General features: G+C 41.2%; 1 protein-coding gene across 2 annotated transcripts in view; it reads right to left on the reverse strand.

Annotated features, from left to right (window-relative positions):
• LONRF2 (LON peptidase N-terminal domain and ring finger 2) overlaps positions 1-19,893 on the reverse strand; it is a 58,183-nt gene that overhangs the window by 22,991 nt on the left and 15,299 nt on the right. For both annotated transcript variants that reach the window (XM_008008179.3, XM_073023245.1), the window contains exons 3-11: positions 15,535-15,657; positions 13,260-13,403; positions 12,455-12,656; positions 11,964-12,057; positions 11,574-11,688; positions 8,515-8,636; positions 7,333-7,491; positions 3,366-3,528; positions 5-154 (exon numbers count right to left, since the gene is read on the reverse strand). In XM_008008179.3, the coding sequence (XP_008006370.3) occupies positions 5-154; positions 3,366-3,528; positions 7,333-7,491; positions 8,515-8,636; positions 11,574-11,688; positions 11,964-12,057; positions 12,455-12,656; positions 13,260-13,403; positions 15,535-15,657 (1,272 nt within the window). The remainder of the gene's footprint in view (positions 1-4; positions 155-3,365; positions 3,529-7,332; positions 7,492-8,514; positions 8,637-11,573; positions 11,689-11,963; positions 12,058-12,454; positions 12,657-13,259; positions 13,404-15,534; positions 15,658-19,893) is intronic.

Genomic DNA, 19,893 nt, shown 5'->3' on the forward strand with positions numbered 1-19,893 from the left:
ATACCTGAGGCTCCGGTTCTCTGTCTGGCATTACCCCAAAATGACTTAAAATTTGTTCTTTCATGCGATCCTGGAGAGACGCGAACCAGGAAACAGACTGTTGATGCACGGAATCGTGGAGAGCGGCAAGTTCTTCATACTCTGGACCCTCCACCTGATCAGGGAAAAAGGCAGGGCCGTATGAACCATTCATGGTAATGCACGTAATACAGTTAGCGACCTCTACACTGCCACTGAGTGGATTTGTGGCATTTAGCACTTTAATAATTCATCAATTTCACAAAAATGGTACATGCCCAATACAGAAATCTGCATTTTTTTGCATAGTTGAAATCTATCAATTGTATCTTGATTTTTCTCTTAATACCATAATACCATAATACAAGCACGTTTCATGTAATTTTGAATAATTTTCAATGACTGCATGCAATTTTATATTTGAGATACATGCCAATTTACTTAACTAGTCACATAAGTTATTTAGAATAGCCTAGCTTTTCATTTTTAAAAATAACACAGTAATATAAACACTTATGCAAAAGTTGTTTTGTTTTCTTTTGTTTGTTGACAAGGGAGGGAGGTATGGTTTCCTCAGGATAGTTTCCTAGAGACCTTGACAGAATTACCAAGCCAAAGGGTGACATTTTAAAAACTGTATTCCATATCACCAAACTATATTCCTAAAGGCATGATAGGGCAAGACTATCCTCATTACATTGGCCTGGGCTGATGGACTCCAGCTTGTCATCGGCCACAGCACCTTAGACTGACCAAGCTTGGCCTCTGGTCCCTATGTCACTGTCACGTCTGTCATTAAATTATGCCTCGGTCCTGTTCAGGAACACCTGGCAGAGGAGGAGGAGCATGGAACTGGGAATCACGGGACCAGGGTTTGTTCTGCCTTCATTACCAACTCTCCTGTGTGAATCCAGCCAGTCTCACAGCTTCGTGAGGTCAGAGTTTTCTCATCTGTATAACAGGAATAAACCATGAAGCTCCTTTCCTGTCATAAAATTCCAGTACCTACAAAAACTATGGTGTGCTGAGAAATTATAATATAATGCATACACCACCCTCAGTTTGATTTATACAAATCAAATATTCATATGTGATAGAGGATTTTCTTGTAAAAGCAAGCTAAAATTGTTTCATGTTGTAGCTATTTAAGCCCCCATTTTAAAATAAATACATACACTATGAAAAGCTGTCATCTACAACAACGGTCAATAAACCCTGCTGTCAGGTCTATACACCCCGCAGAGAGACCCTGAAGATTATCACTTTCAGCCGTAGCTTTGAAACCCAGCTTTCTGGTCCAGTCTAGGGGTTGGGCTCTGCTCCTCTGCACTGGGATGACCAGAAACCGCAGCTGGAGGAGGCAGAGAGGTAGCGTCCTGGGTGTGACTCCATTCACAAATCCTAAGTGTACACGACTGCCCCAAAAATGACTCCTAGTGTGATGTGGGGTGGCTGTGTACCCTCACTTCCACATTTCCAAATGTCAGCCAAAGAATTCAAAAGAGGAATACGATAATTCCAAGGATTTCCTCCTTTTAAGTATTTTAAAATTTCTTGCTGCAGTATAATTTACAGACCAAAAAGTGCATAGATTTTGTTTAGCTCAAAGAGTTTTCTCAAAGAGTATACACCATTTCTCAACTATATACACCAGTCTGACCATCACCCAAAACCAGATAGACATTTCCACTACCTAGAAAGATTCTTCACCGCCCCCTCCAGTCAATTACAAAGCCAACCCCACAAGCCTTTTCTGACTTCTGTCCCCAGAGTCTAGTTTTGCCTGTTCCTGGAAGTATACAGATGAAGCCACGCAGTATGTGTTCGTCCTGCGTCTGGCATCTCTCACTTAGCATGTCTATGAGAGTCATCCATACCGTTTCGTGCACTAGTGGTTCATTTCTTTTTATTGACAGGTAGTATTGCATTGCATGGATGGACCACAATGTGTTCACTGACTCAAGTGTGATCAGCACCTGGGCTGTTCCTGGTTTGGGGCTATAATAGAGTAAGACTGTTATGGACATCCTTGTGTCAGTCTGTTGGAGAATCTCTCAAAACGTTTTGCTAATTTGTCAAATCATAGGTCCTGATATTTCTACAAGACACATGAAAAAATTCTTAAGGGGTAATAAATTCAAGTCCTTTCTATTTAGCTTTGGGAGGTATTTTTAAGTTGTAGATTTTGTCACGTTCTGAATTAATACCAATCTAGAGAACAGAGACTGACAGACTGCTGTTCCTGAGTCAAACCATGCTCACCACCATGTTTCCGGAAATCACATTTAATGGAAAACCGTCATGCTCATGCCTTCACACATTGTCTATGGCCGCTTTTGCACTGCAAGGGCAGAACTGAGTAGTTTTGACAGAGACCATATGGCCTGTGGAGTCTAAAGTACTTATTATCCGGCCCTTTACAGAAAAAGTTTGCCATCTCCAGGGCTAGAGCATCCAATAGCAAATCACAAGCCTATTTTGCAATGTGCAGGTTTACATGTTGCCTAAGTACAGTAAGGTCTTTTTTTTTTTTTTTTTTTTTTTTGAGATGGAGTCTTGTTTTGTCGCCCAGGCTGGAGTGCAGTGGTGCCATCTCAGTTCACCACAACCTTTGGCCCCCGGGTTCAAGCAATTCTCCTGCCTCAGCCTCCCAAGTAGCTGGGACTACAGGCGCCCGCCACCATGCATGCCTAATTTTTTATATTTTTAGTAGAACCAGGGTTTCACCGTGTTAGCCAGGATGGTCTCAATCTCCTGATCTCGTGATCTGCCCGCCTCGGCCTCCCAAAGTGCTGGGATTACAGGCGTGAGCCACCATGCCCGGCCAGATCATTTTTTTAAAAGGAGATTTCTGTACCAGCTCCCAACTCAGGTAAAAATCCACTGAGAAAATAAATAACTGCCGAAGGCAATGGCTCGTGCCTGTAGTCCCAGCGCTTTGGGACTACTACGCTTTGGCCGAGGAGGGAGGACTGCTTGAGCCCAGGAGTTTGAAACCAGCTTGGGAAACACAGGGAGACTCTGTTTCAACAAAAAAAAAATTTTTTAATTAGCCATGTATGGTGGTGTGCACCTATGGTCCCAGCTACTCGGGAGGCTAACGCAGGAGGATCGTTTGAGCCTGGGAGGTCAAGGCTGCAGTGAGCCGAGATCATGCTGCTGCACTCTGGCCTGCACAACAGAACGAGACCTTGACTCAAAAACAAACAAACAAACAAACAAATTTAAGTGATGAATTAAGGACTTAAGTAATATTGTCAGTACAAGTTTGACAAAGCTTTTCCACAATGCAAGAGGGAAACAAGAGGACAGACCTCTACAAAATACACCAGTACAATAAGCCTTACCTTTTCATCTTCAAGATACTCAATGTCCGCTGTGTTATAGCCGTCTCTGTGACGGTGGCTAAGCACTCGGAACCGACTGATGCCAATCGCGTCTACAACAGAACTTCCATCAGGAAACGTTCTCACGTCCTTAATCTCCAGCATGCATCCATATTCTGAAAGCCTGAAGAGACGGTTGGGAGAAATGACTGTGATTTTGAAAAGGTAGGGGGCCTTTATTTTTCCCTGGATGAGGGTTTGCTTTTAAAAGGAATACAAAGCCACACAAAACAGTCTCTCCACATCAGACCAGCAAGGTTATTGTCACTAAGAGACATGTGCACATGGTCGCTTCTGTTAGATGCTAAATACAGTGGTGATGGTGGCTGCAGGGGAAGGGCTCAGGGTGAGACAGGACTTGTGCCTTAGCAGTTCCAATGGGCTAGTGTTTTGGGAAGGACTCAAGAGATGGGAAGAGATGAAATCTCAAATGTGGCTCCTCAGCCACCTTGGCGGGGCAACATCAGGACTGCCCAGCTGGTGCCATGTACACACTCAGCTTTCCAAAGCTCTCCCCAGCTCTTACCCACACTCTGTAACTATCACCCTTATCCTAGTGATATTCTCATGCTACCACGTGCCAAGTACCGCATGGAACAGTTTATAATACATATGCATTCAAGCCCACACTTAAAATTTGATTCATCAAAAGTCAACAAAGTGAAAAAACAAGCTATAGGAGTTCCACGTGCACTGAGAATACAGAACACTAAAAAGAATGTGAAAAACAACAAGAAAAACCAGATAAACCACAAAACATATGTCTCTTGAACCCATCAGAGAGTGGAGATGGCTCAGGGTAACCAAACAAAGATCCCACAGGGAAAGAGTAGGCAGAGTCCAGGAAGAGACACAAAAGCGTGTAGGAAGAATTCAGCTATTTTTTTTTTTTTTAAACAAGTTGCCAATGACCTTGTGTGGGCTGGCATCAGAGTGCAGGTCTGGAGAGCTGCACTCACAAAGGGAGTTTGCATCACACACAGGCTCTTAATCACAGATAAGAGGCTCCTTGGTGAGTCATGCCCTGCAGTGAGGCAGGCGTGGATGAGCTGACGTTTATTTGGAAGCCTCTGCTGGTGCTGGTTGCTGGGGCAGCAAGTCCTCCACCTTCAAAGGCACTCAGTTCCTCCTCCCTCCTGCCTTTGCCCACAAGGTCTTCACCTCATTCCAATTCTGCCAGCTCTGCCCTCCCCAACCAAAGTGCTGTGGAAAGCAGTCCCCGGCCACTGCCTTCATCTCCTTGCCTCCCCTTCACTCCTCCATATCCTGCCGTTCCATTAAAATGCCTCCAAAAGAAGTCAGAGATGCCTTCTGAATTGCTCAGATCACTGGACAGGCTGCTGTCTGACCTCCCTAAGGCACGGCCCTGCAGACTGTTGCTGAGCCAATGCCTCTGCTCTCCTGCACCCTCTCTAACCAGCCCAGCGCTTCACAGCCCCTACCTCTGCATGTCCCTGCTGCTCCATACTACCCAGGATGGTGCTCTAGGATATGGCTATTCTCATTCCAAAGCTCTCCCCAGCTCTTACCCACACTCTGATTGTAACTATCACCCGTAACCCAGTGATATTCTCACGCTACCACGTGCCAAGCACCACACACAGCAGTTTGTAATATATACGAATTCAAGCCCACACAACACAGAGGCTCAGAGGAATTAACTTCTCTAAGGCCACAGGGAGATTCAAAGCCGAAATGAGAACTCATGGCAGTGTGATTCTGAAGTCCTCATGGTGAGCAGCTTTACTACACATCCCTCAAACTGAAGAGCAGCGATGATTCAAACTGCCACCTGGATGCCTCTACTTACACACTTAATAAAACTCTGTCTTCTTGGTATCTAACAGGATGATCTCATTCACAGCATGGGGAACCCGGAGGCGCCCTGAAGATTCCTCTTCAAGGGAGGACTGAATGCCCCCAGCAACCAGCAGAGGCCTCCAAATAAATGTCAGCTCCTCCACGCCTGCCTCGCTGCAGGGCATGACTCACCAAGGAGCCTCTTATCTGTGGTTAAGAGCCTGTGTGTGATGCAAACTCCCTTTGTGAGTGCAGCTCTCCAGACCTGCACTCTGATGCCAGCCCACACAAGGTCATTGGCAATTTGTTTAAAAAAAAAAAAAATAGCTGAATTCTTCCTACACGCTTTTATGTCTCTTCCTGGGCTCTGCCTACTCTCTCCCTGTAGGATCTTGTTTGGTTACCCTGAGCAACCTCCACTCTCCGATGGTTTCAGGGAGTATATGTTCTGTGGTTTATCTGCTTTTTCTTGTTTTTCTTGTTGTTTGGATGGGAATAACATTCTTTTCAGTGTTCTATATTCTCAGTGCACGTGGAACTCTTATAGCTTATTTTTTCACTGTGCTGACTTTAGATGAATCAAATTTTAATATATTCTAATTTACTAATCTCTCCCTCTTTTATGTATTCTCAGTACCTTGTATAAAAAATCTTTCTCCATTCCTAATTATAAAGGCGGTCCCCAATATTTCCTCTTAAATGTCTTTATATTTTGTTTTTCACATTTCACATTAGGAATACAAATGTGTTATTTTTTATTTAGGGCATAAAGTAAAGTTTTCTTCTCCCCTCTCATTTGGACTATCCACTAATTTTCTGGGCACCCTTTATTGAGTAGTTTGTCTTTTCTCATACAATTGTCTATAAATTTGGTGTCCATATATGAGTGGACCTGTTTCGGATCTCTACCTTATTGTTTCATTGGTCTACTTACTAAGGCTTGTAAACTTGGTATTATAGGAATGTTCTCCTGTTTGTTCAGCCGGATCTGGGCTTGGCCTTTTGCTTTTCCACACGGATTCTAAAATCAGCTTGAGCGAGTCCATGAAGAAGCCTCCTGGAGATGTTGACAGAAATTACTCTAGATTTGGGAAACTGGGTAGAGATGGAATCTCTACGACATCGAGTCTGTGCACACCAACAGACATGGCATTTCTCTCCATTGATTCAGAACTTCTTGAATATCTTTCAAGTTTCAGAATTTTCTCCATAAAGGTCCTATACATATTTTAAAAAGCTCTGTCCCCCTAGGTATTTATGGTAGAAAATTCTGAGTGGCCCTAAAAATGCAGGCTCCTCTTCTTCCTGGGCACGTGGGTGGACTATATTTGCCAGGCTCCTCTGCAGCAGGTGTGACAGGAGGCAGCCCCCTTTCTCCAGAGTCCTTTAAGAGCACGTGCGCCTCCTCCACAGTTAGCACTTGGATGCAGTGACCTCATCATGACCATGTAGGGTTGACAAGGCCCTAAGGGATGGGAGGGTCCTGAGTCCCCAAATCAGTCTACAGAGGGGAACAACCTGCTGGCCTGCAACACCCTCTCTGGACAAAGACGTGAAACGAGGGGAGGGGAAAACCAAGCACAGTGTGTTTTTGTGAGACTGAAAATGATTTGGCTGTAGAGATAGAGAAAAAGCTTTGTGCAGGATACAGAAATTTTTCTTTTTAAAATTTTTTTGTAGAGATGGGGTCTCCCTATGCTCCCTAAGTTGGTCTCCAATTCCTGGGCTCAAGCAATTCTCCCACCTCAGCCTCCCAAAATGCTGGGATTACAAGCGTGAGCCACGAAACCCAGATGCAATTTTTCTAGACCTCAAAAGTTGGACTAGATTTGTTTGTATATAAATGAGGATAAAGAAAATCGCAGGCAGAGGGAAGCACGGCGGTGTGGAAGCATGAGCTGTCACAAGAGAAGGGCAAGTAGCACGGCAGTGGACTAGCTTGAAAGGAAGAGGCGGGCAGTGAGGCTAGAAAGAAGGGATGGGACCACACTGTGGGCAGCCTTGAACTTGGACTTTGCTATGTAATGGGAGTCACTGGAGGTTTTCAAGCATCAGCCTAAATCATTCTGCAAGAAAAACATCAAACGTTGCCCTTCATTAGGACCTTTTGAATGCTGACAGTTCTTACCCTGCGTGCTCAGCAGACAGACACATGCCAAACCGCTTGGTGCCAGTTTCCATGCATCTTCTTATCATAAGCCGATAGCGGGGCTCAAAGACGTGGAGTGGACATGGGACCGTGGGGAAGGCCATGGCACACACAAAGATGGGGACGTCTCTGGTCAGACTGCAGAAGTAAGGGGACATGTTATCTCAGAAACACGAGCTATTAGATCAGAGGGTAGTACTGGCCACCAAAACAGCCAAAGCCAGCCAACCTCAGTTCTCCCCTCTACAAAACAAAACCCTCAGGCTAAGAGGGACAAGAAAGCCAAGGACCACAGCATGTGAAAATTCTCTGCTCACCCAGGTTTCCTGACAAATCTGTCTTATTTAACTTGACAAAGGAGAAGATGCTGAATTATATTACTTTGCTTGGAAAAGTTACACCTTTTAAGCACTCTAAAAAAATTCTAATAAAAGCAAAAACTACATAGTACTCAAAGGCAATGAGTTTTAAATAGAAGAGTGGAAGAGTGATAAGATCGCTATTAAAATACAAAACTTTTACCATTTTAAAAGATGAAACCTGTCAAGCCTGTCGTGATTCGCAATCCTGGGTATTAGTTACTTCTCATTCTCTCTACTTTTTAAAACTGTGCTTCACTTTACTCCATTTTGCAGATATTACATTAAAACCATTTTTGAGGTAAAATATATAATTTACTATTCTTAAGTGTACAGTTCATTAGTAACAAATACATTTATATTATTTGCCTTTTATTTATTTTTAAATAATTTTTTAAATACAGAGATGGGGTCTTGCTATGTTGGCCAGGTTGGTCTTGAACTTCTGAGCTCAGGCAATCCTCCTGCCTTGGCCTCCCAAAATGCTAGTATTATAGGCATGAGCCACTGTGCCCAGCCTTCTTTGCTTTTTAAATCCTGAAAAATTCAGTATCACTTATTGACATACAAAAAGCAACTATATAATTTTGTTAAAACACTGTAAAAATACCTTATTATAAAAGAAAAAAATTCTTAAAACTTCTTGCAATTATATTTCCAAAAATACTTTACAACTAACATTTGTTTCCATTTACACGCCAAGAGATTTCTCTGCCATGAAAAGAAAATCTGAGGTGAAGCTGAAGTTGACTAAGTTCAATCTGAACTTAACACCAAGGACACACACAACATGAGCACTTACTTTGATAGTTCTGACATTTCTTCATCATAAATTCTCTTCCTATCAGACAATTCATCCGGCAAATATCGAAATATTAATTCTTCGGCCAGAACAGTTATGTTAAAGTTCCTGCTTGCCAATAACTTCAACAAAAACAAACAAACAAAAATAGTCAAATGATACTGTATGGTAATTGACTCTAAAGGATGAAGCTTCCGTGAGTCAAAAGGTGAACAAAGAGGTGGCGGGTAGGATCTCTGAGCAGGTAAGAAGGAACAGGGATGGAGAGGGAGGCGGGCCAGTCTGTGCCAGGAGCCCGGACAGCCCCTCCGCCGTGAGAAAAGGCCAGGAGGAGGCATTCACCTGGGCAAAAGATGAGGCAACTCAATCTTGACAGCATCTACATTTTCAACCAAGTGCCCTGATGTTGGTGAGAGGGGAGGGAGGGAAGTAGGGCATGTTGGGAGTGGAGAGACTTTTGCAATGATTAGCTTGGAGAGTGAAGAACTGGAACTACTAGAGAAAGAATGTAAGAATGATTACTCATGTTTTGAGTCTAAGACTTAAAATTGTTAATTTAAACTGACACTCATCTTCCCAACGTTGTGTTTTTTTCTAGCTTTGTTGTGTTACTCAGGATGCATGCAAAAGGCAAAAGTTGACTTTTTTTGGATTGAGAAAGAGAGTGAGGGACCATAGATTAAAGCTGAATGTGAGGGAAGGTGGAAGGAGACTGAACAAGAAAGTGCTGGGATCAGTGGGTGGAAGGGTCACAATGTGGCTGAACTACTACTCTGTGTGTGCGTGTATGTGTGTGTGCGTGTGTGCACACAGAGTAGTAGTTCGGTAGGTTGCACTGTTTTATTGCAGGCATGTATACTAACATATAGTAGCTCTTTTCACTGACATTCTGATGCACATCAGGACCATTGCAGGTGCTTTATCGGTCCTGAAAACAGTATAATACTATAGTTGTTCTCTCTACTGTGCTCATAAAGCTGTGATTCAGAAAGGGTAAGGGGTCAGTGCTGAGCCACCATGGCATACAAGGACCCCAGGCCTGATGCGCTTCAGGGCTCTGCTCTTTCTTTGGTGGCCTGCTGTATTTCTGGGCTTGGGATGGCTCCACGTATTTCCAACACACGATGGCTGGGTTAGTCCTTTGCATACTACCAGGTTTCCCTGTAGCTGGTGTGAAACAAGCTAAATGTATTGCTGTGATTGAGAACCAGGAGTTCAAACTTTGGAAACGCCTACGTTTGAGAACCACCATCACAGGGTAACTGGTAGAGAAACACGCTATCACCTCATTCACAAAACTGCTTTATAACTGTCATTATTATATGACACAGGTATTTAATAAATGGTTTATGATGTCCTTTTATTGAAGAGTAATATAATAAAATGTGTTCTACTCGGCATGATGCTAACCAAGGGTTCTCTAGATTCATATAAAATTGATGATTCAGGTCCCTGGTAGTGTGTGCAAAGTCGTCTATGCACATGATGTGACTTCTGCATTGAAAAAGACGAAACTATAATTTTGGATTTTATTTTATTTCATTTTATAGTATTCTAATTTCTAATTCCTGGAACAATAGTAATCCACATATAGTTTACATGTAATCATTCATTCATTCATTCATTCATTCAACAAAGACTTCTAGAGTCTCTGGTGAATGTGCTGGTCCCTGGAAATACAGGGAAAACAGGTCACAGGAAGCCTCAGTACTTAAGCAGCTTCTATTCTAGCGCCAACCTCCAGCTATCACTTCTTCACTCGGCCCCCTACAAGGCAGCATTGAAACGGAAGTGAGTAAGGTCTGTGTTGTAAACAGGGCTCACACATACATGCATTTTATTCTTGTAAGAACAGATGACCTGTTCTGGCCCAGGCAGGCACCAGAACAAGAGGCAATGGGTTCAATGCATCTACTAGCAAGAAGAGACAGCAAATGCCTGGAGGAAAACTGCACAGGGGCCACCAAGGAAACAGCTCTGCAGACTCAGAACACAGCCACCACTGTGACACACAGTGCACAGCACAATAACTGATGTTTATGAGAACTCTGAAGACTTTAAAAAGATTCAGTATGCATGCAATTTAATAAAGCAAGTATGTACATATAATGTTTTAGAAAATGGTTTCAATTGTAACTAGTTATTTTAACAATGTTTTGGCAGTAAATTTTCAAGGTTATAATTATTTAAAACTTCACTTAAATATAATATCTCCTCTTATCACATCAGATTTAAAAAATAAATTTTACTATACATTTGTCAAAAGAAAAAAAAACTTTATCCTACTTAAAATGCATTCAATAAATTTAATCTCCGGAAAGTAATTAAGGCAAATATTATCAGTCTCATTTAATGAATGCAAAACAAAGGAAGATGCTCCCCATCTCCTTAAGATGTTATATGACTTGCTCCATAGAAAGTTAATGGTGCTAATGGGACCACAGCCCAATACAGCTGACATGGATTCACTATTTCAGAAATTGATCAGAAGGTCTTCAGCTTTTAAATATTCTTCATTGTATTTACCAGACCTAAAGTAAATGGATTTAATCATTTATATTGGGGCTAAATATCATTTAATAGCTTCCCCATGGAACCCGACTTTTACTGGTTTTGATTTCAGACCAAAGACAATAATAACTGACAACTGGTAAAAGCCCTGAAGGGACTCACCAGTGGTCAGAAATGATCAAGTCTTCAATCCTACGAAAAACTCTCAAGATGAAAAAGAGAATTCCTGGAGCACATTAAGTGCACCATGACAACGTCTCAACCATTTGCAATGAACGTAACGTAAGGGCTCATAATGTGAGCTATTTTCAATCTATCTCAACTAAAATTTCTACCTAAAAATTTCCTTAACATTTAGCAATTTCTGCATGTAAACCTTCCTTGTGTACTTCTTGATCCATCAAAGAGACAAGAAAAGACCTATCTTTGATTGGAGAAATCTCACTTTGTTTAACAACTGGGCGGGGGAAGCAATGCAAGACAGGGAATAAGCATCCACCGAGGGATGAGAGGAGGAGCTGTCCCGTCATTTCCCAAAATGTACTTACTTCCGAAAGTTTGTCTTTGCACAAAGGACAGTGTGGGGCATGGTCAAGGCAGCGCTCAAGGCATTTTAGGCAAAATGTGTGTCCACAGGGCGTAGTGACAGGTTCAAAGAGCAACCTGGAAGAAAATATCCGTTTTCAGCCAGAAATGTCCAGGACAGACTTTCAAATCACGGATTGGTTTTCGAAGGATTCCTTATGCAATCCCCTTACTGTTCTAGAAAACCCTTGCATGCACTGCCATTTTATATCCTCTCAAATCTTTAGAAGATAAATGAACTATTACTGAGCTCTCCATAGTTTCCCTGATAATAAAAAGCCCATTACACTTTGGTACACATTTCAGAAAGGCTGAAGTTTTAAAACAGTTGCATGGATTCTGTACCATCCTACCTCATGCAGAGGGCACACTCAAAGTCAGTTACATCAAGCGAGAGCCCCTGACTTTCTTCTGTCTCAGAGTTTGGGCTCCTTTGAGGTGAGAGATCTGAATGTGAAAAAATTTAAAACGTTGTCATTAACACCTAAGGACCTGAACAACACCACGCAAGAAATGTATTTCCTCTGGACCAAACGTGCTGTATCAATGTAACAAATCACACTGGGCAGAAATAGTTCCTGTTCAGTTAATAGCACATAGCAATAATTTATCTGGATGGTAAGCATGAATAAAATTTAAAATTTTGGCTAAATTTTCTCTGCTATTTTTGACTATGAAGTCTTTGCAGTATAAAACATCTAAAATGCTCTATAATCTTACAGCTGATATAATCATTTCATTATTAATATTAAATGGTGTAAAAATTTTTTAAATATATTGAATACTAGCTAGCATTCTATCACTTTGGAGTCACAGAACTGCCTGATGAAAATAGTTCACTGACCTTTCTTGGGAATTTTTCCAGGGGCGTTCAGGTCAGGTGCATCCTCCACGTCATCTGGAAACTGCCTCTTTAAGCCAGCGCTGGGTGCTGTTGGAAGGATGCTTTCTAACGCCTTTTTATCCTCTTCAAAGTGTAGACCCAGTATAAAATACAAAACTGAAGAATTGGTATTTCCAAGCATATCAGATTTCTCAGATGAATTCTGGTTAAGTAGGAAAAAAAGGAATCCTGAATATTAAAGAAATCATAGCATAAGACAAAAAGAATGCAGTAGCCTGTACTAGAAATCTTTGTAAAAAAAAGAAAGGAGGCTTATACTCTTCCTTCATAATTGGTTTCATCTATGAATTTCTAAGATGAGCTTCATTCTTTTCACAGTAAAATACAGGATAATTTCTTCCTGAGCTGGGAAAGTGAAAAGTTATCTTCATATGCAATCTGTCTGTCTATCTGTCTATCTACACACACACGCACACACACACGCACGTACACACATAAAATCATATATCATATTCAAATCATCCCTTTGCTTTATTTTCTCCAAGCCAAAATAACTTCAAGCCTCCTGCCATTTTGCGTGATTTGGTGGTGTTCCCAAGCTTCTTTCGATCTTTAATCGTTTTCATTACTTCCACAGACTTCATGTAAAAGTTCCAACTCCCAGGTTAAGGAGCTACAACTGGTCTTGAGAAATATGTCTAACTAACGTGATGCCATAATGTGTGAATAATCTGTAACTGTTTAAAAGGAAGCAACTACATAAAGCTTAATCAAGAGAATCCTGACAAACACATGCACGTCATACCTCCGAGCTCCCTGCATCCCCTTTTTCCAGCAGAGCCTGGGCATTCATGTGGCTGTGACCCTGGGCCTTTAATCTGCTTTGGATGGAAGATGTTAAATTTTCATGCACATTTTCTGTAGCTGAAAACAGCACTTCACACATTACCTATAAAATTGCCAAGAAAAGAAAAAAATATATATTTTAAAACACTTTTGTGAAAATATAGTATGTCTTATAGATTCAGAGGAAACTAAGAGGCCAAATAAGCCTAAAACGTGAAAAGAATAATTTTAACTGCCAACCTTGTAAAATCTAAACATTTTTGAAACCAGAGTCAATGTATTGTTATTTTAGCTTCCAATTCCTTTCCGTCTTACACTTCCCAATGACAAAAGCATTACCACTTCCTTCTACCTGGTCCTTACACACTACATAAAATCTCCCCTAAAAGCCACACAGATAAGAGAGAAAGGTAGTGTAAAGGTTGCTGGGGGCCTTGAATTAAATCTAAGCTGTGAACACCCACAGGGCTGAGGTCACTATACAGAACTGCTTTATTTATGAGAACCAAAAGAGCCACCAGGTAAAGAACTTTAAAGGAAGAGAGAGGGAAAGGCCATAATTGTGGTTCAAGAACCAGGGAGTGGCATTGGTGGGGGCAGGGGAAGGGTGGACAGCAATGGCCAGTTAGGCATTGTAGCTGACACCCAGTTCTAGCAGACACTCGAATGGTCCTGTGGTCCTCATGGCCTCAGCTGCATCCAAGGTTTGAGGAAAGCAGAAAGGAGTGACTGAAACCTAAACAAAGACTCCTCCCACTGTCCACTGTTCCTCGTGGTTCAAGGTGGATGCACTAGAATCCATGGCCCTGTAGCAACGCACACCACCACCCTCAGCAGGGTCATCAATGTCCTCAGGCCCAGCTCTGAGTAGCCTCAGCAGAGCTGCTGGAGATGGAGTCACATTTCATGTGAACAGGCTAACATTGTTTTCGGTACCTTCTGTGATACAAGATATCTTTCAGTCATAGAATGCCCAGGGGAAAACACCATGTCTGAAAAAGCTCCAGGTAGACAACAACCCACAAGACCTAAACCCTGGTCCAGGAACCTTGGTGAATGTGCTTCACCTCTTTGACCTTGGGCTGACTTTCTCAGAAAAGTGTTATGAGAATCAGTTGAGATATGTTTTAAGATTCTCAGGAAGTTTTCACACAGGACAAAGCAGGCAGGGATAGCTGAACAGCAGGCTGAAGATGCAATATTATTTAGATAAGTTGAAATGATGGCCAAAAACCAATGAGTGACACTGGTCAACTGAACAACTGTCAGGACAACTGAACAGGACTAACACCATTCAACTGCACAAGAGAAGATAAAAAACAACGTTGCTATAAAGTTCCTATTTTAAAAAAAGATGAGCTGGGTACTTAAAAATAAACATGCCCCTAATGTGAACACAAGTGGAGGTAAAATTTCACCAACCGTGGCTGTCAAATGTAGATGCTAAAATACAGGGTACATTAGAATACATACAGAAGAGGAAATCTTAGAAACGCCACTCTGTGAGAAAAGAATGTTTGGCCCACAAGGTGACATTAAGGCAAAGATAATAGCTGTTCTCAAACATCTTATGTGGTTTGAATTGTACAAGGAAGAACTGATTCATTTTTTGTTGCTCCAGAAAATAGAACTAGACAGGTAAGTAAAAATTACAGAGTAAATACATGGTAGAAGTTGACAATAACTAGCGTTAAAACAGGGAAGCACAAACATAAAAACATAACAACTCCTGGTCATTGGAAGTGCTAAGTAAATATCAGGTAACTATTGTACAAGCTTTTTAACAGGATAGATTTCCACATTCTGTGTGACCGGATGATGGGTAAACGAGCAGATATTTCGGCACTATGCTGGTGAAGCTTTGGTGAAAATCACAGGTCAGCCTATAGAGCCGAACTGATATATTTTAGATATATCATAATGTCTTTTATAAAGCTTCTACACGAACTATAATAACCTTGCCTTGCCTCACATGTGTCTTTATGTCAACAGAATCGAGACATGTTTATGTTGTCTCACGAAACACTCCGCTTTACCCAGGGACAAAATATAATGTTTCCCTAGAAGTTATCCAATGCATGAACCTTATAATTACTGCCGTGGGCTTTTTATCACATCATCATGCACATTCAGAGTTATATTTCTTGTTTATTTCACAGGCAAGGGTTACTCAGCAAGAACATGAAGGCTATAAACAAGACCTGAAGGAGAAAGTCCTTTAACAGAACTCTTACCTTCTGTGCTTCTTTCTTCATAGAGTTACACTCAGGATTTAGAGCGAGGCAGTAGAGAAACTGCTTTAACACTTCCTTACTTCTTCCCAATCCAGAAAGAGCCTGAGCTTTTACTTGATGTCCCTAGATTCACCGAAGACAAAGTATACATGTTTAAAACCCAGCATGATTACATACTTGAATACAAACTTCCCTGAAAAAATTTATTAAAACAATTTGTTTTAATTTCACATTACATAGAATAAACAAAACCCACCAAGGATGACTCTATCGCTCCTATCTCTCTCCACCCTGGAAACTTAGCAAACTTCAACAGCTCATAAATACAATCTACAGTCAGAACACAGGAGCTACCATACCGGAAATATACTGTACAAAGGAGTTCTAAGGGATATGCTAAGAGAAAACTGGCTATCCACTTTAAATTCATTCAGCAATTACAGGTCACTACCATCTTCCCGCCTTCCAGGAGTTTACAGTCTCATGAGCTCAGACAGACATGACTAAAAACAATTACATAATATACTAAGCGCCACAATAAAAGTAAACAAAATACAATACAGATCAGTAATTTCCCAGGGCATTTTCTTTTCATCTTATGAATACCATATTTTCTCAAATCTGTAAAAAGACTATTTTTGTTTCTTTTTTTACTGGTTTACATATAGTTGAAAGACTTTCTCTCAGCACTTGGAATATGTTGTTCCAATGTCAACCAGCTTCCACAGTTTCAGATGAGATGACAACCATAAATATTATCTCCCTGTATGTCATTTTTCTCATTCTCATTTCATGTCATTTTTCTTACTGCTTCCAAGACTTTCCTTTTATCTTTGGCTTACAGCCTAGCCATTTGATTATGATTTGAGTTTATCATTGCTTATAACTTGAATTAACCTTCTCGGGTCTAACATTAATGTTTCCCACTAAATTTGGAAACTTTTCACCCATTATTTCTTCTTTTTTTTCTTGCCAAACATTTTCTGTCTTCTTCTGGGATTCCAATTGCACATATATTGCACCACTTCATATTGTCCCACAAGTTTCCAAGATTCTTTTCATTTTTCTTTAATCTTTTTTCTTTCTGTTCTTTGCATTGAATAATTTCTGTTTCTATAGATCTATCTTCAATTTCACTGATTATTTTGCCATGTATAATGTGTTATTAAGCCTACCTAGAAATTTTAAATTTCAGCATTGATAATTTTTATTTCTAGAATTTCCCTTTTTTTTTTTTTTTTTTTTCTTTTTTAGAGAAAAGGTCTCACTCTGCTGCCCAGGCTGGAATGCAGTGGCAAGATCACATCTCACTGTGACCTTTAAATCCCGGGTTCAAACAATCTACCTTAGCCTCCTGAGTAGCTCAGACTATAGGCACATGCCACCCTGCCTAGCTAATTTTTAAATTTTTTGTAGAGATGGGGTCTTGCAACGTTTCCCAGGCTGGTCTTGAACTCCTGGCCTCAAGTGATCCTCCTGCCTCAGCCTCCCAAAGCATTGGGCATAGATGCATGAACCATGACATCCAGCCAGAATTTCCATTTTTTTACAGTTTCCATCTCTCTGGTGAGATTGCTCTTGAGTCAAAGGTACCATACTTTCCTTCAATTCTTTGCAATTTAACTCTTTGAACTTATTCACAATAGCTTCTTCAAAGACTCTTTGTGGAAAATATAATATCTGGGCCCTCTCAGAGACAATTTTAATTGACTGTTCTTTTTTTTTTTTTTTTGTGAGAGTCTTGTTCTCTCACTGGAGTGCAGTGATACAATCTCGGCTCATTGCAATCCCCGCCTCTCAGGTTCAAGGGATTCTCCTGCCTCAGCCTCCTGAGTAGCTGGTACTACAGGTGCATGCCACCATGCGTGGCTAATTTTATTTATTTATTTATTTATTTATTTATTTACTTACTTACTTATTTTAGTAAAGATGGGGTTTTACCATATTGGCCAGGCTAGTCTCTAACTCCTGACCTTGTGATCTGCCTGCCTCGGCCTCCCAAAGTGCTGGGATTATAGGCATGAGCCACCACACCCAGCCTCCACAGCTCCTTTTTAAGCCTTGTGGTTCTCCCTGATGCCTATGAAATTTGGAAGTCAGGATTTGGCCAGAGTTGGGAATCATCCACTCTGGGATTTCTCTGCTTTTAGGGATTTCCCCTAATTGTCAGCTGTTCTGTTAGAACTCTGAACTCCTGGCCCTTTTAGGTGGGGATGCTGAGTGCTTGTCCCAGTACTGTTTTTTTGCAGCTGTAGCTGTGGAGATAGAGAGAACTCAGGGACCAAAAAAACAAAACCAAAAACAAACCAACAAAAAACCCACACACAATTCTCATCCCTTTCATGCGCAGGTTTTTTAGAAACTCTCCTCCAGCTTCTGTTTTTGGAGGCTTTATAGTGTCTTTATTTTTTTCATCCAGTTTTTATAACTGTCTTCCCCTCTGGATTCACACGACAACTTCACTCCTTCACTGTTACCAGAAGTAAACTACTACCCCTGTTACTGTCATTTTTATTATTTCTGTACTAAAATTTCTCCAGAACACTGCTAGCCACTAACGGGTAAATGTGAAGGTCTATTTTCAGGTCCTATCTTACTGCACTTGTCTCTCCACTGTTTTAAATACCATGACTCTTTTGATGGTGCCCAGGTTCCATCTCCAGCACCAGCATGTCTCCTGATGTTTGCTAACTGTCTATTCACCACATCGCTTACCTTGCAGCTCTCGGGAAGAGCAGCCATTTCGAAAGACATGAGTATTTTACACAACAAATCAGCAGTTTCATCCCTGAGCTCCCTGAAGTCTCAAATACACTTCAGACAATCAGGATTCATCTATGGGACCTTACGTTGACAATAAATGTGGTTTGACTCATGTTCTTATTCTCCTTTCACAAAAGCGGAATCACAAAAGATTCCGCTTTGGTGGAGCATGAATCTTACATCATTTGAAAAGTTGTTTAAGGAAAAGTACAAAATTGTTATTATTATTATTATTATTTGAGATGGAGTCTCACTCTCTCGCCCAGGCTGGAGTGAAGTGGCACCATCTCGACTCACTGCAACCTCCACCTCGCAGGTTCAAGTGATTCTCCTGCCTCAGCCTCCAGAGTAGCTGGGATTGCAGGTGTGCACCACGATGCTTCGCTAATTTTTTCCTGGCTATTTTGTTTTTGTGTGTGTGTGTGTGTATGTATTTTTAGTAGAGGCGGGGTTTCACCATGTTGGCCAGGCTGGTCTTGAACTCCTGACCTCAAGTGATCCTTCCGCCTCAGTCTCCCAAAGTGCTGGGATTACAGGTGTGAGCCACTGCACCTGGTCAGGAAAAGTACAAAAGTAAGAATACAAAGTTGCTAGGGCCCCTTTCAGGCCTTGTGAAAGTCCCCAACTTTCATGTTTCAGTAGTGTCTAAATTTGCTTCGATTATCAAAAGTTCTGAGAAAATAATACTGTCTTCTATGCACAAAGAACTTCACGTAAAGTTTCAAGTGTTTCATACATGTGCTCAGAATCCCAATCAAGATTTGCAGTTTTGATACCACAGTGTGTCAATAAATACTTATTAACTGAATAAATTAACTGGCTTTTAAGTAATTTTAAGTCTTACAGGTTTGCTGTGTGGATAAGATCAAACTGATCATGTGCCTGTATCTATTTCTGCAAACGGGCAAATATTTTGCTGGCAATGGCTTATCTCCAGTTGCTCCAAAAGTTCTGAATCATTAGCCATGATGAATATTAGCCATGACTGCATGCTTGAAAGGGCAGTTTTGCTTGAATAAGACACACTGCTGTAACCCAACTCCCCCGAGAGTCTAGAAGTGCTTCTCAAAGTGCTTGGTTCTAAACCAGCTTCCATCTCAGCTTGATCACACTCAGCCACCTTAGTCTTCTCCTCAGTGAACTTACTGCCCATCCCCTTGCCTTACCTTCCAGTAGCACTTCTTCCCCAGTCCTTACTTATAATAATAAACTTAGAATATATCTTTTACTATCTTCAACTTACTTATTACACTATGTTTTGGCTGAAGCTTCTCTTCACTGGGCATCTGTCAAGAACTGAGGTCCACAGGTTTGCAACAGACCCTGCAGATACGGCCATCATCTCATATCACCTCATACACTAAATATTTATTTGCTGCCTCCCTTGAAAAGTTACAATTAGCCACGTACCTCTGTAAAGTCTATCTTTCGTCAGAGACACACTGTCAAGTTTTTAGCTCAAAGAATAACACTATGGAGAGGAATCTAGCGTCAGAGGGCAATGCAGGGCTGCTGTCATTCAGAAATAATAGTTATAATTCATAAGAACTAAGGCTTGATCATTACTGATAGAAATTAACTCAGAAGAAGAGTGGC

The sequence above is a fragment of the Chlorocebus sabaeus genome, chromosome 14, assembly GCF_047675955.1.
Source record: "Chlorocebus sabaeus isolate Y175 chromosome 14, mChlSab1.0.hap1, whole genome shotgun sequence".
In the NCBI taxonomy this organism is placed as follows: domain Eukaryota; kingdom Metazoa; phylum Chordata; class Mammalia; order Primates; family Cercopithecidae; genus Chlorocebus; species Chlorocebus sabaeus.